Raw genomic sequence first — 21454 nt, forward strand, 5'->3', positions numbered from 1 at the left:
CTGCCTTTGGTTCTGATTTTCTATGTTGTGCAGATCACTCTATGTCTTTAATCTTCACTCAATAAGCACCTCTTTTTAAAATGCCACACAGCACTCTGCCTGGTATTCCACTTACTTACCCAAGTTGAAGACTGTGGGTCATGGCAAGCAATTTGACGGGTACTTCTATGTGGCAGATTTGTCTCCAGTCTGCTCAAGAACTCGGCAGTTTTGCTAGCAGGAACACAAATTGGTGTTAGTGCCTTCATAAAAACAGAAATGTCATTATTTATTGTGCCTGTGGAAACTAGCCCAGGCTTGTATTGGGTGATGCCTAAAAGTGTCACAGGTAGAACAAAAGGTTAGTTTGAGTGGAGTAGAAAATCAAAACAAAATGCTGTTACAAAACTGCATTCCTGAAGAATATCAGTTTGAAAAGTATGTCTAGGTTTGTGGAATGTGAACCTATGATTTTATTTTTCTACTTCATGTACTTTGACATGGAAATAAGTGCTCTCTCAGCTTCTACAATATGGGGCCCTAATTTCATGTTTGAACATTTTAAGCTTGACACTCAGACTTCACTATAGAATGAAACAGTAGTCCCCCACAACATCTCATTCCACACTGGTTTTGCATTAGGCCCTTCACCTTCTTTCTCCTGGTCATCTCATTTCCTTCATGGTTTTGACTACTTTCAGGATACACTGACCCTCTAATCCAGTAACTCTTGGCCATTTATGGATCATGGACCTCTTTGGGATTCTGAAAGCAGAAATGATGCTCTGCTTCCAGACACAGGCACACATACACACACTTGCATTTGATTGTAAGAAGTACTGTGGTTCAGATCTTCATTTCTGACATGAAAGACTGGCCTAGACATGTCCTCAGAGTTAGTAAGAGGTCCTTTGACAGCATGGATGGACCTGGAGCACACTACAGGAAGTGAATGAAGCCAGTCAGAGAAAGACAAGTACCATATGTGGAACTTAATAAACAAACTTAACTACCAAGAAAATAGAGACAGACTCAGAGATAGAGAGCAGGGAGACAACTTGGGGGGGGGGGGGTGGTGCAGATTGAGCAAAAAAGAAAAGAAAACTCATAGACATGGACAACAGTGTGGTGATTACAGGGGTGGCGGGGGCTGGGTGGAGGTGGAAGAGGGCATAGAGAGGATAAATGGTGATGGAAAAAAGAAAGATCACTCTGATTTCGCCTCTCGTGTGTCAAGCCTAGAACACTGGAATTGTTTCCTGGCCCTTACTTCTATAACTGCCCCATTCTGCCTACCATCGATTTACTTATATTCCTTTGTCCTTTCCCCACGTTTTCTGTGGGATTGGTTACCCTTCTGTTCCACATTAACAACCAAATGCCTCCTTGAGGCTTGATTTATATTGCACTGGGCCCTTGCAGCCTGCTCCCCATCGGCTTCCTTCCTCCTGGCATCCCTCTGCCTTCCCCTAATATTTTAGGTCTAACGCTAAGATCCAATTCATCAAGCACTTAGGGCATGGGCATCAAAGGAAACACAAGTGGCCTGGTAAAAATAAATGATATCCAGTGGGGTGAAAATCAAAACAAGGAATTAGAAATTAAACAGAGATGCCAACATCACTTCAAATAATTACTTAAGGAGAACATGGCATTTGAACAAGGTCAGAAGCTTGAGCTGGGAAAGGAAGAGCTAAAAGTTCAATGATGTACATAACCCAGAGAAACATAAGGCTTCAGCAGTTGAGACAAGCAGCCTTTCCATTTGTCTAGGATTGCTTATCTTGCCAAGAATAGACAAGGAGACTAATGAAGTCTCAGAGTCTGGAGGCTGCCCCAGTGTCTCGGGCTTTATGAAGTCATCAGTCAAAAGTATAAAGAGAAGAGAGTTGCCAGAAGTTTGGGTGAGCTTCCTGAATATCCTTAGCTGAGTGCAAACCATAGGACAAAGCAGCGGAAAAGAAATACCATGACAAGCAAGGGTGAAACATCAAGTCAAGTTGACTGGCAGTCCTGCACTGTGTTCTGATGGTTCCTTCTTACCTGCCAATTCCAGCTGGCTGAGTAGCTAACCGCCAGCATGGCCCCTGTGCCAATGTCACTGCTCCACTTGGGCCACAAGATTAAATTGTAATGACAGGGCCACAGGACTGTCACAGCAATGCAAGTGGCAGCCTATGGAGAATGTGGATTACTCCCAAGTTATTAACTATACAAACAAGACAAGTTCCAAGTTACCAAGCGAACTGATATTTTTCTACTATTAGTACAATGTTGTCAGGTGGTGGAGTCTTGACCAATGGAATGTAAAGGAAGTGATGTATGCCACCACTTCCAGGATCAGCTAATTATAAACTTCCCATTCATGCAGCTCCATACATTTTTCTCCTTCTGGCTGCCTGGAAAAGGGACAATCCCCAGCACAAACTTTAAAGTCATATATTGAAGATGGGAGAGCCTATATTGGTTTTGCTGCCTGAATATCTGAGCAGTGGGGCCTCCTCTCAAACCTGTTCACCCATGTCTTAAATGAGCAAAAAAAAAAGTATAGTACCCAAGCTATTCTATATTTTGAGGTCTGTTTATTACAGCTACTACCCTACTTGAATAATTCAACATAAAATAATCTACACAAGAGAATCATTTCTTAATTTAGGTGATTACAAAAGTATATAAGAAGAGGCTAAGATTTGTTGAGGACAAATAGAAAAAAAAATTCTCAAGAATTTATCTGGGCATCTTTGCTGTTTCAGAACCTCAGTGGGGAGGGGGGGAAGTAGGAAAGAGCCTAGTCATCCTTGCACTGTCCTCTTGTCAGATCTAGGACTAGGTTCAAAGCATAAAATGTATCCCAAAACCACTAACTGTATTACTCTCAATTAATAATAATATTAATCTTGTCTAATTTGAGAACAGTGGGGGTTTGGGAAGAAAAGCTGCATTGTGAGAAAGTCAAGGAAGAAAAGGAACGTGGCTTGTTATAATCGACATGATGGCATATTTAAAATCTCTTAATGAAGATTTGTCAATAAAAATCAAAAACTGACCTCTTTGAAAAGGCAAAAAATACAGAAAAGGACACAGAGAGTGAAATGTGTGCTTGTTGGCTCATTTGAATAGCACAGAATTACAAAAGACATTTCCTATAAGGCTATCTTTTTATAGTTAGAAAAGAACACTAAGGTTTTAGTATTCAAGAAAGAACCAAAACATTAACTTAGACCTTTAGGAGCTTATGAGTCAGGCACCTGCCACTCATCACACTTAGGGCTAAACACGCTTCTCTACCTAGTCTGTTTATCTACCAACTTTGCATCATGACTGGGCACATAAAAACATTCTAATAAAAATGTTAAGCTACATATTTTAAAGTTAAACAGTCATAATTAGGAAAAAATACCAGTTACAAACCCTGGTACTTTTTGTCTTGCTGGGAGTACATGGGGTAGTTTTACCTTCTCTGGTCTCAAATGACTCAGATGTCTGCAGGGTGCAGCCAGGTAATATGAATGAGTGAAGTGGGCCTGGACTGAGGGCACAGGAGCTCAGACTCAAGGATAAATGACAACTGCCACTCAGGTTAGTGTTGAAGAGATCAGACAGAGTAGAGAGGATTCTGACAAACAAACATCTGATCTTCCCTACAAAGGGGTCATCTGCTACTCAGCTCCAGGCCGTCACTGCCCCATGGGGACACAGGCCAGCATTGACAGATGTCCTAGTTTGTGTAGGTATAATAAAAATGCTAACAACCTTTAGTGTGAAATAGGTTGCCAACTAATTCAAAAATTTTTGAAACACTGTGGGCCAACACTGTGCTGGCAAACAACAACAACAACAACAACAACAACAACAAACCTCTGTAGGTCAAATGTGGCCCCAAAGGCCACCTGTTTGTGACCAGATGATTTTATTTCTGCCTTTCCAGGCTTGTGTATTTCTTAATTGCATATTCTTTATAGTCATTTTAAAAAAGGAAAAGAGAAGCAAGGTTGGTTTCTAGTATTGAAGAGGGGCCTCAGAAACAGCTGCTATACTGGTTGATGTATATCAGCTAATAGTAAGAGATAGAAGGTATATCATATTTCATATTTATTTCAAACACTAAAGAATATCATTTCATTTATAGTTTATAACTGTGTGTGTGTATATATATACACATATATATGTGTGTGTGTGTTAATACACAAAAAAATGGTGAGACACTATAAGATGAAAAGATAACCCAAAAATATATTTATAACCAAAGAAAAATAAAATGATTAATGTGAAAAATATATTAAGTTCTAATAAATCAATTAGAAAAAGACAATCCAGCAGAAAAGTGGGCAAAAGGTAGAAACACACTTCACAGAGGAAGAAGCCCAATTACTACTAATAACAAAAACAACAACAATAATAGCTTAGGACTTACATAGTGCTTATTATGTGTCAAGCCCTGTTGTAATCACATTATATATATTAACTTCATGACAACCTTGTGAGGGTACTATTATTATGCTCAAAATCATACAATACAGCTAGTAAATTAAATGTCAAGGCCAGGCCCTGGCCAGTGTGGCTCAGTTGGTTGAGCATCATCCCATGTACTGAAAGGTCGCTGGTGTGATCCCTGGTCAGGGCACATAACCAGGTTGTGGGTTCAATTCCTGGTTGGGGTGCATAGAGGAGGCAACTATTCGATGTTTCTCTCTCACATCGATGTTTCTCCCTCTCTCTCCCTCTCCCTTCCTCTCTCTCTAAAATCAGCATGCACCACCCTCTTCCCCTCTCTGTCACTGTCATCTCCCAGCCTTCTGGAAGATGACAGCCCCCTTTCATTGGTTTAAGACCCTCCTCCCCATCTTGACCACAGCCCTCAAGGGGGATGTGCTCTGTCTCCTCCCGCCTTCCAGCCCCAGGCTATTTCCTCACCTCCAAAGCTCTTCACTTTGCCTGGGCCACACGCCTAGGGTCATAACATAGTTTTTACAAACGTCCTCCCTGCAAACTATAAAATGACAAATCCTTCTCTTGGACAGAACTTTCTATCATTCCATGTTCTTTGCACAAACACCTCACTACCACAATTTTCCAAACCATTATTTCCTCCTCTTTTTTGCCATTAGCTCCCACCTTTTTTGACTCATTGTACAGCTTAGATACTGTGGTCCATTCTCACCATCTTTCTTTTACCAATGCCTTCAATTCTCTCCCTCAATCATATTTGCCTGGAAAAACCCAAACCAGAAAAAGTCAGCCATCTGCCTTCTCTGGGTCTGCACCAGAGCAAATAAATCAGACTTAGGGGAAATAACATAACAGATGTTTGGCATGGTAGGTATGAAGGCGGGTGGAGGAGTACTGGGGTAGATTGTTATCACATAAAATTCATGAACTCCAGCTTCACCCGGTAATTCTATTCCATTTCACTTATGAATTCTACTCAATATCTTATCTGTTCCATATGACAGCTTACTCTCAGCTGACAATCTCCTCATACTTCAGTGAGAACAGAGAAAGCGTAAGTCTTTTATCTTCCCCCAAACCAAGTCTTCAAGTCTCCCTATACCTGCATCCATTCTCTTTTAAAAACACAAATAAAAAGTAGTACTTCCTCACTTATAACAGAGGAAGTAAACTCTTTTTAATCATTAGCTAATCCATTGATTGTATATACTCAGTAACCTATCCACATACAGGGGGTCCCAAAAAAAGTATACACACTTTAACAACTGATAGCTCGATTTTGAAAATGAAATATAATTTAGTGAACACTGCCTTTATAATTATTCAAAGTGTATGTACACATCTGGGGGGGACACCCTATATATATTTTCAAGGACTTTATTTTTTCTGTCATTCCCATTCTGTTCAGCCACCTCCTTTACTGAATTATTTCTATCAGCATCAGGCATGCCCAGTTTAAGAAAACTCTCCCTTCTTGACTTTGGGTGGTGGACACACAATACAATATACAGATAATGTATTATAGAATTATAAACCTGAGATCTATGTAATTTTATTAACCAGTTTCACCCCAATCGAGTCAATAAAAAAGAAAAGGAAAAGAAAACTCTCCCTTGATCCCACAGCCCCACCCAGTCATTGCCTCATTTCATTGCTCACCTCTTCAGGTTACTTAGGAGATGTTGATAAATGCCATCTCTATCTCCATATCTCCATATACTCCTGAGTCTGTTCTAATCAGGCTCCATCCCCACCATCATACCCAAGTTATTCCTGTCAGGATCACAAATGACATCCTGAGAGCCATATCCACTGGTCTTCCTCTCACTTGACCTTTCAGCAGCCACTGACTCTCTCTCCTTTTGGAAACACATTTGTCTTGATTTCCAGGACACCACACCCTTACCCCACCCCTCAGTTGCTCATGCCTATCTAAACTCTAACTGAAAAAGCTCCTATGCACTTGGTGGGCCTCTCAAATCCACAACTCTTTTCTTTTTAAAATATTTTTAAAAATTTTTCAATTATAGCTGATATACAATATTATATTAGTTTCATGTATACAATACAGTGATGTAGCACCCATCTGGCACCATACATAGTATTGACAATATTATTGACTATATTCCCTATGCTGTACTTTACATCCCCATGACCAGGAATCGAACCAGCAACCTTCTGGTGCACAGGATGACACCCAACCAACTGAGCCACACCAGCCAGGGCAAACTTTTGATATTTTTCTTCCTAAACCTTGAACCTCTTCTAAGAGTCCTCATCTCAGCACATGGCACCATTATACATCAAGTCCGAAGCTCAGAACCTTGGGAGCATCCATGATTCTCCCTTCTTCCTCAGCCCCCAAAATGTCTTTGTGACTTTCCATACAACATACACAGTAGCCCCCCTTGTCCACAGGGGATATTCCAAGATCCCCAGTGGAAGCCTGAAAGCATGGATGGTATCAACTTCACACACACCATGTTTTTTCCTACACATACATACCTACGATAGAGTTTAACTCAGAAATTGGGCAAAGTAAAAGATTAACAATAACTAATAATAAAATAGAACGATTACAACATATACTGTAATACCAGTTATGTGAATGTGGTCTCTCTCTGATAGCCTAGGCATCTGTGAGTGACTAACAGGCAGGCGGCACAATCAGCCTGAGCACGATTGGACAAGGGGATGAGTCACGCCCGAGGCAGAGCTGAGCAGGACAGTGCCAGATTTCATCACGCTACTCAGGTCGGTGAGCAATTTAAAACGTGCGAATTGTTTGTTTCTGGAATTTTGGTTCACCACCGGTAACTGAAACTGCAGAAAGCAAGAGCTCAGATAAGGAGAGACTGCTGGATTTCTCCTCTCTGCATTGACATTACTCTAACCTGCACTACCCGGCCCCCACCTGACTTCTGCAGTAACGGTCCCCAGGCGTACCTCAGAGATAGTATGGGTTTGGTTCCAGACCACCGCAATCAAGTGAGTGACACAAACGTTTTTGGTTTATCAGTGCTTATAAAAGTTATGTTTACGCTATACAGCAGTATATTAAGTGTGCAATAACATTGTGTCTAAAAAATGTGCAGCCCTGGCCCAGGGCTCAGTTGGTTGGAGCATCGTCCCATGCACCAAAGGCTGTGGCTTTGATTCCTGGTCAGGGCACATACCTAGGTTGTGGGTTAGATCCCAGGCAGGGGCGAGTATGGGGGCCAATCGATGATGTTTCTCTCGCACATCGATGTTTGTTTGTCTTTCTCTCCCTCTCTCCCCCTTCCTCTCTCTCTAAAAATCCATAAAACATATCTTAGAGTGAGGATTAAAAAAATTAAAACTGTGCATACCTGGATTAAAAAATATTTTATCCCTGCCCAGCTGATGTAGCTCAGCGGTTGAGCATCGACCTATGATCCAGGAGATCGCAGTTGGATTCCCGGTCAGGACACACGCCCGGGTTGCAGGCACCATCCCCAGCAGGGGGTGTGCAGGAGGCAGCCGATCAGTGACTCTCATCATTGATGTTTCTGTCTCTCTCCCTCTCCCTTTCTCTGTCTGAAATGAATAAAGACTTTTTTTTTTAATTTTAAAAAAACTTTATTCCTAAAAAATGCTGACCATCATCTGATCCTTCAGCAAGTTGTAATCTTTTTGCTGGTGGAGGATCTGCCTGGATGTTGATGAAAATGCAATATATGTGAAGTGCAATACAGCGAAGCACAGTAAAACAAATTGTGCCTGTACATGTCCGTCTCCTCAAACCTATTCTCAGCACAGCAAGACAGGGCAGTCACTTCTTTAAAAAGAATGAAAAGCTTCTGAAGGCTCATGCTGGTGGCTTGAATAAAACCCAGGTTCACCCCGTGCCACGGCCTGAATAATGTCTGACTCCTGCCTATCTTGTCACCTTCATGGTTTCTCTTTTCACTTCAACCCACATACACCAGCTTTCTTTGAGCTTATGAAACACACTGTGTGCCAGTCCCTCCGCCTGGCGCTCTCTGCCCCGGCTCTCAGCAGGGCTGGTTCCTTCCCTTCCTCCATCTTCAGTTCAAATGCCACTGTCGGAGTTGACTGCCCTGCCACGCTAAGGAGATCCTCCCTCCCAGGCCCGTTATTCTTGATCACGGGTGGAGATCACTGTCTCTACCACATGCTTTGTCATAGGGATTATTACAGTCTGTTATGCCATATATTTCTTTGTCAGCTTGTTTATTATCGGAATTTCCACATTTGATCATGGAGCCATATTTTCTCTATTTACAACACATGCCTAGAACCCACTAAGCTAATGCAGTGCTAACCACATGCCAGCTGCTCATTGTTGAATAAATGAAAGCGCATTTCCTAATGCTAAATATTATCAATACATTTGTATTTTGACAGGGTAAAAAAATTAAAAATTTGTGTTTCTCTGATAATTAGGCTATTTTTATTGATTTATATTTCCTCTCTCTTAACTGCTTGTTTAAGCCCTTTGCCAATTTTTCTAGAGTTGTTTTTTTCCTATTAATTTGTAACAGTTCTCTGAAATTGAGCCTTTGTCCATTACTTTTGAGGTGAATATTTTCTCCTAACCTATCACTTACTTGTAACCTTGTTCACTGTAACATCTAACATACATTTTTTTCTGTAGTCAAATCTGTATTTTTCCTTATGGTTTCTGAGTTATATATAAGGCTTAGAAAGAAGTTTCTATGCCTTCTTCATTACATTTAATTGTGTTGACTCAATAGAATTTGTCAAATTGCCAGTCCTTTTGAAGCTGATCTGAAAAAAATACTTTTATCAATAGCTAAAGTCCTAAATACTAAATTCCCGTATATTCACAGGTCTATTTGTAGACTCTCTCCCATTCAATAGATCTATTTATTTATTACAATGCCAACAACACTTTATCATATCTTTATATTGTACGTAATACCTAGCCAAACAAGCCTCTCTCATGTATCTTCAATATTTCATTTTCAAGTTTGTCTATTTTTGAATATTTTCTCTGTAAAATTGGTTTATCAAATTCCACAAGAAGTCCTGTTTAATTTATATAGGGTGTCCCCAAAAAACATATACAAACTTTGAATAATTATAAAGGCAGTGTTTGTACTTCAACTGTGTTTTCAAACTTCCAGTAGCATTTTAGGATGAATTTCCTATATTCTAAGCTTAGTCTGGTTGAAAAGAAAGAAACATCAATTGAGCTATCTGCTGTTAGAGTGTGTATACATGTTTTTGGGACACCATGTATATTAACAAGAGGGGAGATATCATCCTTGATTTGATTTTCCCCCCCTTTATAGTAAATAGATGGTCTACATTTATTTTCATCTTTTAGGTATTTTACTTTTTATGTACATCTATGTATCAGTCTTACAGTGTGGATGATTATTGCAAATAAAATTTTTCTTTCCATTATATTTCATAATGGACTTTTGATGGTGTATAGGAAAGACAGAAATGTGTTAATACAATTTGAGAGTCATTCATGTTAGTTGAATTATTTGTATTAGGTTTAATATTTTTTTAGTTGATCCCCTTGGGATGGTTTTAGATAGACAACCAGAGGCACTTATTTCTTCTTTTCTAATATGCAGTTCTTCACTTCTTTGTTAGAAATAGAAACTGTCTCTAATTATCTAAAACTCAGGGTCAGTAAGAGTGAGCACTCATGTCATCCTGTTCCAGACTTCACTGGGAAAGCTGCCTTATCTATCATTTCAAACAAAATCTATTACCTTCCTTGAAGGTTTGGTAGAACTCACTGATAAAATCAACTGGGCCTACTAACTTTCTTAGATAAGATCAAACTACACTTTCTCTTTATAGTTTTTATTCTAATCAGATTTCAAGTCTAGTTGCATGTATTTTCCCAGGAAAAAAATTTTTTCACTCATATTTCCTAATTAAAGCGTTAGAAATGAACATAGTATTTTTTTTCTTCCATAATCTTGGTTATACTTCCTTTTTGCCCTTGGAATTTTTCTTTATTCCTTCCTCAGACAAATCAAAATTTGTCTATTTTATCAGAATTTTCAAAACAAACGAACAAAAAACCCTGGTTTAATTTATAGAAAAGTTTTCTTTTCTATTTCATCATCTTAAAATTTTTTCTCTATTTATTCCTTCCTTCTCTTTATTTGTATTTATTTTATAGTTATAATTCTATCTTAGTGAAATGTTTAGTTCTTTTATTTCCATTTATACTAAATGTTTTTAAATATCTACATTTTCTAAATCATTTTATAGCCACATTCTATCATTTTAACATGAGATATTTTTAATTTTATATTCTCTTATATCAAAGTAATTTAATTTTTGTAATTTAAATTTGTAATTTAATTTTTGGTTTCAACTTTTTTACCCTAATGCTCATTTTAGAAGATAATTCAAAAAATATTTTAAGTGGATAGACTTTAAAATTTCTTATTGCTTAATATCTAATTTTATTACATTTTTCTTAGGAATGGTGACTTTCTAGGATTTGGGGTTATTTCTGGAATTTAGTGAGAGTCTGAAGACTTAGTCATGGCCAATGGTAGTTAAGTCAATATTTGTAAAGAATACGTATTTTCACATACTGATAACCACACTTTATCACTACGCCTACATAATCATGCCGAGTCATTATTATTCAAATAATATAGTCCTTATGTAGTTTTTTGATTCACTCGATCTGTTAATTTTTATGGAAAATTAGTTAAATAAAAGAAAAATCTAGCCAATCTATAATCTATCTTACAGACTTAGCAGTTTTGTTTTATATATTTCAAATCCATATTGATAAACATTTAAAATTCACATTACCTTTTGGATTATATATTTTATCTGCATAAAATATTCTTTATCCTGTTGAATGCTTTCATCTTGATTTTGTCTTATTCATATTGCTACACCTGCCTCCTTTTGTTAGTACTTATGGATATATTTTCCATACCTTTATTTTCAACTATTTTGTCTTACAGATATCTCCTGTAACAGCATATATACAGATTTTTATTTTCTATACACATAGCTAGATTTTATTTTTATTTTTTTATGCACTCTAAGAGCTTTCTTTTAACAAGGAAATCTGGCCTATATACCTTTTATGTGATTGCTGACTGTTGCTTATAAAGCATCCACCCCTTTTCCACCTTTGTTGTAATGACCAAATTTCCATTTGTGTATTTTTTTCTCCTAAGGATTTTATTTTAGATATCCTATATACATATATAATTTGACCTTAATGTTGATTGTTAATTTTTTTTAAAAAGAAAAAATAAAACAATCATATATTTGACCATAATTGTCACTGTCATTTTTGTTCATAATTGTTCTGGTATGTTATCTCCTCCTCTTTCTTGGATTCATTATTTGTTTGACCAGAGTTCCTTTTGTGCTACTTTTTTTCAGTAAAGATCTTAGAGCTCACACAGAAGAGATAAATGTAGCTTGTGTTCGTGCGGGGCACATATTCCCCCAGGTATAGTATGCTTACCAGGAGCACTCTTTGGGCCCCAGGGCCTTCTTAATGAATGGTCATGTGTCAGAAGTTCTTGGGCTCTATCCTTGGAAGCAAGGGCCCAAGGGCCCGAGTCAGCTGATCTCTCTCTCACTTCTTCCTCTGCTAGCCTGCTTGGAGTTCCTTCACACTTTGTTTCCCTTCACCCTCCAAGCACTATACTAGATTTCTAACATGGGTTATATTGATCAATCTTCTTTTGAACTAGCAACAATTTCTAGCCTCACCCCATGCTAAACATGAGGAAACAGAGGCTCACAGAAGTTACATAATGTTCTTCAACTAGTAAGGAGAGAGGTTAAAGTTTGAACCCAGACAGGCAGGCTAATCCCAGACCTGCCCTCCCAAGAGGATAGAAATGATGACACCAGGTTCTAGTGCTGAGATAATTAAATAAGACTATTTTAAAAATAAGGCATTAGTCAACTTTTCTCTTTTACCATTTATTCACTACACACTGAGAAAGACAGAAGCTGTCCCTGACAACCAGGCACTCCGAGCTAAGCCCTGGTGTTCTCCTGTTGAAAGTAATTTTACACAACATCAACACCTGAAGAGGGTACTCTATGCCTGTGACGGATCATGACAAAAATAAGACTACTCCATCACATGTCTGAACAAAGAAAAATACATGAACCTTTCTTAATCACAATAGTGACCAAACACCCTCAAATTATGCTAATTATAGAATAACCTCACTCTTGTCTTCCCCCTCCTTTTAGGTAAAATTGATTAAGATACTGAAACAGAAGTACCCCTACTGCTGGAGCAAAGCCCTGCTGCCTCAAACCTTCCCCCCAAACCATCTGACACAGGGCCAACTCTTTCTATCAGTCATTTCTTACACCTTCTTACTACAGTGGCCATGACATCTTCTTACTAAGGCGGTCCACGTGTGGCTAAGGCGTTGAGAATTCATTTTATGAGCAATGGGAAATGACCGAGGCTTCTAGAGTAGGGTAGCAACATGAACAAAGCTGTGCTTTAGACGATGAAATCTGACAAAACGTTTAAGACATCCCATAGAAAAGGAGGCTCTTGGCAAAGACAGTTAGGAAGCGGTTCCGGTAGTCCAGAAGATGACAAGGAGGCAGAAGCCACAATGCAGGTGGCATCTGATGAATACCTAAGTGAAGGTGGTGGCAGTGGAATGAAAATGACTTAGCCTGCAGTAGGACATCTGCAAGAAGAACTGAGAGTGGGTGAAAATTGATACCATCAACATGATTTAACATTCAGTAGGCAAAGACTCTCTCAGATCAGATTTCTCATAAAATGTTTAGTCTTATACTGAGCAAAAGAGATAAGAGGATTTTTGTATCTATAAGTTCACTTCATTAGCATAAGATAGACAGTTATGAAAAGATGACTTTTGATTCACCTTACTTGGATTATAAAATGTGAGGTTGGATTTAAGCCTACCATATGGATAAGGGATCAATTTAGCCCCGAAGTGTCTTTTGGAAGCTCCCATGAAAGGCATTAGAAGTTTTGTGAGCATATTAGAAGGCAAACTTGAGGCCTAAGTATGCATATTCAGCAGACCTGTCTAGATCCTCAGCTCTAAGAAACTAAAATAGATGAAGATGTGCCTCCTAGGAACTAACCGCACTATTATTCAAATGGAAATAAAAGAGATGCACGACTCCAATGGCAGAAATGCAGCAAACTTCCCACATTACAATCCACAGGCTGAGCACGCGGTGGCACTTGACAGTTTAGAAATAGGAATGTCCTCGTTTGAAATGAGTTTGATTCCAAGAGTTTTTCAAACTGGGATTTTAAGAACTGAGCCCCTTCTCCCCTTGAAATATTGGAAACTGTTCCTAGGAACAGAGTACAGCAGGGAGCTCACAAAAGCCCACGCACCCTGGAAGTAAGTTTAATCATGGTACTAACCTAGTGTTGGACCTGGAAGAGGAGGTCATTCACATATGATGAAAATCAGAGAAGACATGCTTCCTCGGTTTTTCTTTTGCTAGACCAAATTTAGATCTTGATAGGAAGAAACAAAAGCCAACTTTGCCCAAGTCTTTCTCCCTGTACTGACCTACCCTATAGTCTTCTCCACAGGTCCCTCATGTCACTACAGTGCTTGTCACCCCCACCCTGGACAGATATTCGTTCCTGACCTTCAAAGTACACCACATTTCCAAATTACCTATCTTTCCTAACCCTTCAAATCTCTACACCAAGATATAGCTACATCTCTTACTGTCTCTGTGACTTCAGGCAATTTAAGTTATCCAACCCTCTACCTGTCAAATAAGGGTGACATAGCACTAATAGAGCTAATCTAAAAATCAAGTGAAAAAATGTATACATTACGCATAACACACCCAACACTCCACAGGTTCTCAATAATACAATAGCAGCTTATTATTACATTGGTTATTTAAATTAAGTAAACCAAGCACTTTGTATTTTTTAATTTATTTTTATTTATTTATTTTTATTGTTGAATTTTTTAATCCCCACCCAAGGATATATTTATTGATTTTAGAGAGAGAGAGAAACATTAATGCGAGAGAGAAACATTGGTTGCCTCTCGCACACGCCCCACCTGGGGATAGAACCCACAACCTACATATATGCTCTGACTGGGAATTGAACCCACAACCTTTTGGTGTACGGGATGATGCTCCAACTCACTGAGGCACCTGGCCAGAGCAGTACTTTGTACTTTTCAAAAAACTATACAAATGTATAACATATTACATTAAATGGTTATTAGATATGAATTAACATTTTAAATGTTTAAAAGATAGCCAATTCTCATCTCTCTTCATCAAATCCCTAAAAAAAATTGTTTTTCCTAACATACTCAAAATGTATCTGACTACCCCCTACAAATCCTACCTGAGACCCCCACCATTGGTTAAATAGTCTCAAATTTTAAACCTGCCTCTACATCCATTAAAAAAAAAAAAAAATGGTTAGAAAGATGACTGTAACTCTCAAAATAAATTACCATTTAAAATTTTTAATGCTGCAGTTTTACTCAATGTTTTAAATAACCTAAATCACAATATCCTCTTTTTTATATTAAAAACAACAACACACAACAAGGTTTATTAACTGTTACTTCAAATCCTCAAATCTACCAGTAATATTGATTAATAGAAAAGGTCATCCTGAAAAGTACCACATTTGACTTTTTATAAGTAGAAATACTTACAGAGAGTAAAAATAATAGCGAAAACTACACCAAGGTTAGATGTCAATTTCTACCCTTCACTTTCATGCTCAAAAATCCTCGAACGAACACTAAATTGTGAAATCTGAGTCTGTCCCCAGCCAAAGTAGCAGACTTAATGCACCATTAATCTGGTCTGCTCTCAGCTGCCAATTGAAATTGTCACAGTCATTCGATTTTTAAGGAAAAGACAGTACTGCAGAAGTACATTCCAGAGGTCTTTTCATAAAAACCATCCTGTGTGCTCCATCTGCACGTGCAATCTGCTGGGGTATTTTCAGCCAGCTTGCCTGGGCAGATTAATGCATACAATTAGAAAGCAACCTCACAGGCATTCAATAAACTGCCTTCATTATTACACTCAGGAGAGTCCCTTTGGATGTCAATAAAAGCCTAGTTTTCTGCCTGTTAGCTAAATAATTGACAACACTAAAAATAATCAGAAGCAAATGAACGAAGCCAGGAACGAGGTGTTAAGAAAGAGCACATTAAGATTCTCGTGGTGGTGCCCCAGGATGCTATCATGAGCTTTCTCTCTAGCAACTTGGATTTACAGTCTGCTCAAGTCCATGGTTACCCTTCTCTACAGAGAAAAACAACAACAGACGTTCCTGGCCTGCTACTTGAACCACATATCACAGCACGCTGGAAATGGCAAGGACATGAGGTATTGACTAGGTTGAAAGAATTCCTTACTTGTGTTTCTATTTTGTGTTTCTTGGTCTGACAGCTTTATGAGAATCTAATTTGGGGGTGGGGAGAATGAAGAACAACCTGTTTGGTCTGGTGAAATCTTGATGCTATTAAAAGTCTAACAGCTCTCCTAGACAATTTTCCCCCCATAAAGTGAACCTAAAAAGATATGGCCAAGGCTTGTTATACACACAGTCCATGTTTTCTAAGAAGCCCCTTTCGCCCGGCCGGGTGTGGCTCAGCGGTTGAGCGTCGACCTAGGATCCAGGAGATCAGGGTTCGGTTCCCGGTCAGGGCACATGCCCAGGTTGCAGGCTCGATCAATGACTCATCATTGATGTTTCTCTCTCTCTCTCCCTCTCCCTTCCTCTCTCTGAAATCAATAAAGATACATTTAAAAAAAAGAAAAAAAGAAGAAAAAAGAAGCCCCTTTCGTAATTTTAGCTACATAATCATCATTCATTTCATGAACTATTGGTCTTTTAACTTTAAAAGTAGTTAAAAATACTCTTTTAAAAAACTCATATATATACTTCTTGTGTTTCTCAATAGGCTTTAAAAATCAATTTGAGATACTTCTCATTTCTAGCCAACTTCTCTTCTCCCTGGTTAACTGGGACTTTCGTGATAAGCAGAAGAAAGACCAAGAGTGAAATGTGCATGTAATTGAATTCAGCTCCACTGATGGTTGTGAGGCGGCTGTGGGTAAAACTTTTTCTTCCTCAGAGAAAAAGAATGAATTGATCTCTGGCATTTAGTAAAACACAAATTCAAAAAGCTGGAAGACTATGAAAGAAAGGAGGTTGGGTGGCGGAACCTCCATGTCCTTTAAAACTGTCTCCCAGCCTTCGCCTTACCATGTTTAAAACTCTCCACAAAATGGACTCATCCAACTTCCCAGTTCTCTACCCAAAACCCCGCATTGGTAAGCAGGTCTTCCCCTCCTCCAGTGTAAAACTAGGATGCCACGGGAGAAATACATTTGTTCTTGTTGTATCTCTAGGCTACAACTGCCCCAAGGCACCCCCTTATCTCCTTCACCTGCTCTGGCTGGCCTAGAAGCGAACCCTCACCCATTCTCTACCCATGGATGGGACTCAGGAATATAGTAACAGTCTTAATTTATCACCTCCTTCCTGCCATTCTCTAAGACAGAATTTCTGGAAGTTAGATTCCCACCAGCTTCCCCACCACCCCCACCCCATGCCTGCCTTGGAAGAAGAGTAGGGAAAGACAGGGTCCGAATTCTATGACTCAGATGAGGGTAGTGCCTATTTTAACTTAGAGAACATAGTGTCACTGATTAGCACTTCCACCCAACCCCATCTCATCTCCCACTCATTTTCTAGCCTGGGTAGCAGAGACCAAGGTCCTAACTTGCTTTGGGGTGAAGCGAAGCACTGAGAAACTTCTGTGCAGTTCCCACCTCTGAGTCTTAAAGCAGGCAGGAGCTGCCTATGGTAGAGGCAGGCTAATTTCAGTGGAATGAGAAAACACGAACATGCTGTGCCTGCAGGAGAATGATTTAGGGTGTCACATATGCTCACCCCAACATCAGAATAACCTTAAATTCTTCAAAGGCGGTACAATGATGGGAAGAGAAAAGAGGAGGGAGTCAGAGAACAATCCATCTAAGAATGGTAGGTCAATGACTAGGTCTTGTGGGCTGGAAATGTCTACGCCGTCCCAGCAAAATGAGAGTTGTCTGGTCCCATCCAACAAGGACCTCTATGAAAAGTTTCATTTCAAGGCCTTATAATATTCAGGCACTTGTATGCCCTTTGCAGAAGATATTTTATTTAATCCTTACAGATGGCCTATGTAGGAAGATTATCATCCCTATTTAAATTTTTTTTTAAATGAAGTTCGAAGCAGTTTAGTAGTTTGTCGAGGGTGTCACATCTGGGAAACGGAGCTAGGTCTTTGAACTCAGATATGCTTGGCTTTAATTCTACCACATTTGGAATTAACCTAAGGCCAGAAATATGTTCCTTTGGTTGCATGTATTCTTTTAAGCAGTATGTAGGTAACCTAACTACATAAGGTTAGCACACAAGCTTATCTTTAAAGCCTATAAAACAGAGTAGATTATCTCCACTACAAAGCACAGAGTAGTTATCCGGTACATATTAGCTGCTGTTATTCACAAATCACACCAGAGAAGTACCTTGGTGTATAACGACCAATTGGCAGTTTTGCCAATAATTGCTAAATAATTTCTCAATTTTTGTCTACAAAAATGTGCCTGTGTAAGAGTCCTCAATCCATTAGACAAATCCCTAGTTAGCTTAGATTCTGCATGGGTACTTCTTTTCAAACGCCCTCTTCCTTATGTCAGTGCCTTGGAAGTCAATATAACCAGAAGTACCCTAAGCCACCAAAGAATCAAGCCCTCCAAGTTATTTATAATGAAGAATTCCTCAAGTTTAGCAGTATTATTTCTAATCAATTGACTACTAAAAGTACTTTGGTGAGTACAGATGGAGTTCAACTACATAATTAATATAGCAGCCAATAATCCAATATCAGTTGTTTTGAAAAGCTACTACCACCTAGAATTAAAAAGCAAAATGAATAATATGCCCATAAAGGTACAAAGTTCTGAAACATAAACTTACTATTGCTGATGCTCTCTAAATGCTTCTCTTCTGAGGTTTTCTTGAAGTCTTTTTTTCTCTTCTAGTTTTTCGCTCTGAAATTGCAAATATAAAAATGTAACCTATTAGAGAAACTTAAACAGAATCATGATGTTAAAGTTACCCAAGCGCCAAAATCTTTAGGCTTAAGTGGCCTCAGGAGTCCAATACGGTACCTACCAGGGCTTCAAAGATGGTATCCCTCTCACAGCCCATGGGCACTACACTGAAAGCCAGGGGCCCAGTTCTTGCATTGGCTCTCCTCTTGCAACTTGATTGGTATAATCACATAATCAGTATTTCACATTTTTATTCCTTAGTTCAAATGATAGCAACATTTATATTTTAAGCAGTGTTTTCAAATGTTCTAAGGGAAACATGAAATTTCCACACCAAGTATGTTAAATTAAAATTATAATAAATGGTTAAATAGTTCATACAAAATTTACATATACTAAAGGATTCAGGAAAAGATTTTCAGTAAGCCAACCCAACTCCCTTCTGACTTAGAATCAGACACTTAAAGCTGTTGAGAGACTGGAAACAAAATGTCATTAAAAAGCCATCACTTGAATAGAAAAGAGTTCTCTTTTTTTAAATTAGTTGTTTGGAGAGTCTAGAGACAAAGAGCTTCATATTTGATATTACTGTCACCGTGGCTCTGGCATATTTTAATCCAACTTAAATAACTCAGAACAGTTGCTTTTGATTCACTGCGACACAACTGTCTCTTTTTTTTTTTTTTTAAACTTGCCTATGAACAAGTAAAATCCTACACAACGAAGTTAGTGGGGAGTTGAAACAAGTTCTACAACATAGGAGAGACTTGAAGTTTTAAATGAATCCAAGGGAGACATGAGCAGCTGGCTTTGCTTTAATAAAAAGCACTGTGTTTGCCCAGGGGGAGGACCTGTGAAAAGCAACTAATGGAAACCATCACTTCCAAACCCTGATGTCAATTTTGCTTCACTTTTCAAAGTGGGGCAGAAATATTCATATTGTTCATTTCCATAAAATTCTTCATTCACACAGACCTATTTACTAGTCCCATTTTGATGATTTCAGTTTTAGAAAAAAAGAAAGGAAATTCTCCACAACCAGAACAAATCACTTATAATACAAAACAGTTGGATTACTAATAAAACACAGCTCTAGGAGGTAAACTAATAGAGAATTACAAAACTGAATAAATATGATCCCAATCTAGAAAAAAATTCCTGACTCGTGAAACCAAAAGTGGTCCGTTGTGATGAGCTCCCTAAATCCCTGAGGGGGAAAAGGTAAAAGACAGCAAGCGAGCAGTGAGCATTGATTAAACCAGTATTAGTAATGCTCCTTTGAGGACAGTTAAGAAAAACCACACAAGCATCTAGAGACCAAGGCTGGGTTCCTTTAGCAAGGTCAGAAATTTAAAAATGGTTTTAACCTCTTCATAATAGATCACTGAATTCATCTCACACAAAAACAGTCACTCAATTCCATACAACAAAGGTCTGTTTATCTCTCAGAATTTTATGGAGAAGTATTTTTCAAAATACTGAAGTATTTGAAAAATTGTATCCAATACCTACCAATGCACAGGTACCCAGATACTTGGATCTAATCAGACTGTTTCTTTCTTTCCATTTAACGGTGAGTGAAGGAGTCACCCAAACATACTTAAACATATTTACATAAATGCAGAATGTAAAATATCTAAGAACATGAGATCCAGAAGAAAAATTTATGGGATCAGCTTTAGTTTAATCATCACTGACGGAGTGACCTTAAGTGACTAAATATCACTGAATCTCAACAAACACTTAGCAAACGCCTATTATATTCTTGTACTGTGCTAGATGCTGGGGATGCAGATATGAACAGAGAAGTGCCTACTCTGAACATTTTCAGAAGCTAGCTGGGGACATAGACCAGAAAGCAATGATGGCAACGTGGAAAATATGTTAGAAGATAAAGGTTTACAAGTACTGTAATACGAAGACACAGAAAAAGCACAGAAATGGGCCATCGGGAAATGCTCTCGGCAGTTCCACAAACGTTCCTTCGGTGCCTGCTAAATGGCAGACCCCGTCCTGGGCGCGGGAGCCAAGCAGCTGAGGAACACTTGGAACGTGCTTTCTAACCTCAAGTTCATGGCTCATCTGTGGGTTGGGACTATGCTCATTTTTACAGAGAGTGGCCTCATAGCTTTCTTCAGATCCCCCAAGGGACTGATGATCACATGAGAGGATGAGAAGCATGTGTCTAATGAGAGTTAGATACTCCAGATAGAGACCAATCTTAGACAATCGAGAGCTTTCCGGGAAGAGGAGGGGCTGGTGGGAGTAGGGCTACTGGACTCCATCCTATGGGTTACTCACTGCCCAAGGAGGCCAAGTGGAGAGGGTTGGAAAGGCTGAGAAAGAGGCAGCTTTCAGCTCACCACGCCTTGCTTCCCAGCAGAGGTGTCTTTTTCTATTTCTCACAAAGGTACCATTTATCACCAATCTGAGCACCTGCAGAACTAACTGCCTGGATGGAGAATTGTTTCTAATTTGTACAAAAGCAATAATGGGCTGGGAGTGGCCCTGAACAGGAAAAGGACATTCCCACAGCTTATAGTATTTTCAATGTATAAAGTCACGAGAGAATATTCCAGTTCAGGGAACCCCTGGAAGCTCCTGGACAAATTTAAAGGTGTTTGTACTGAGATGGGTGGAAGATAAGGTTGTGAAAGTAAAAAGGGGCAATATAAAGGAATTTGTATGCCAAGTACAAAAGCCTGGACTTCGCCCCAGCTGGTTTTGCTCAGTAGTTAGAGCCTCAGACTGAAGGGTCCCGAGTTTGATTCCAGCCAAGGGCATGTTCCTCGCTTGCAGGTTCGATCCCTGGCACCTGTTGGGGCGTGTGCAGGAGGCAATCAATCGATGTGTCTCTCTCACATTGATGTCTCTCTCTCTCTCTCTTTCTCTCTCTCTATCTCTATTTCTCTCCCTTCTTCCCTCCCTCCCTCACTCCCTT

The 21454-nt window shown here is 39.0% G+C and overlaps 1 protein-coding gene across 2 annotated transcripts in view; it reads right to left on the reverse strand.

Annotated features, from left to right (window-relative positions):
* EPSTI1 (epithelial stromal interaction 1) overlaps positions 1-21454 on the reverse strand; it is a 91868-nt gene that overhangs the window by 36325 nt on the left and 34089 nt on the right. For both annotated transcript variants that reach the window (XM_081129738.1, XM_081129739.1), the window contains exons 6-7: positions 18437-18510; positions 120-213 (exon numbers count right to left, since the gene is read on the reverse strand). In XM_081129738.1, coding sequence (XP_080985864.1) covers positions 120-213; positions 18437-18510 — 168 coding nt within the window. The remainder of the gene's footprint in view (positions 1-119; positions 214-18436; positions 18511-21454) is intronic.

This window comes from Miniopterus schreibersii (assembly GCF_964146895.1).
Source record: "Miniopterus schreibersii genome assembly, chromosome: 2".
Classification (NCBI taxonomy): Eukaryota; Metazoa; Chordata; class Mammalia; order Chiroptera; family Miniopteridae; genus Miniopterus; species Miniopterus schreibersii.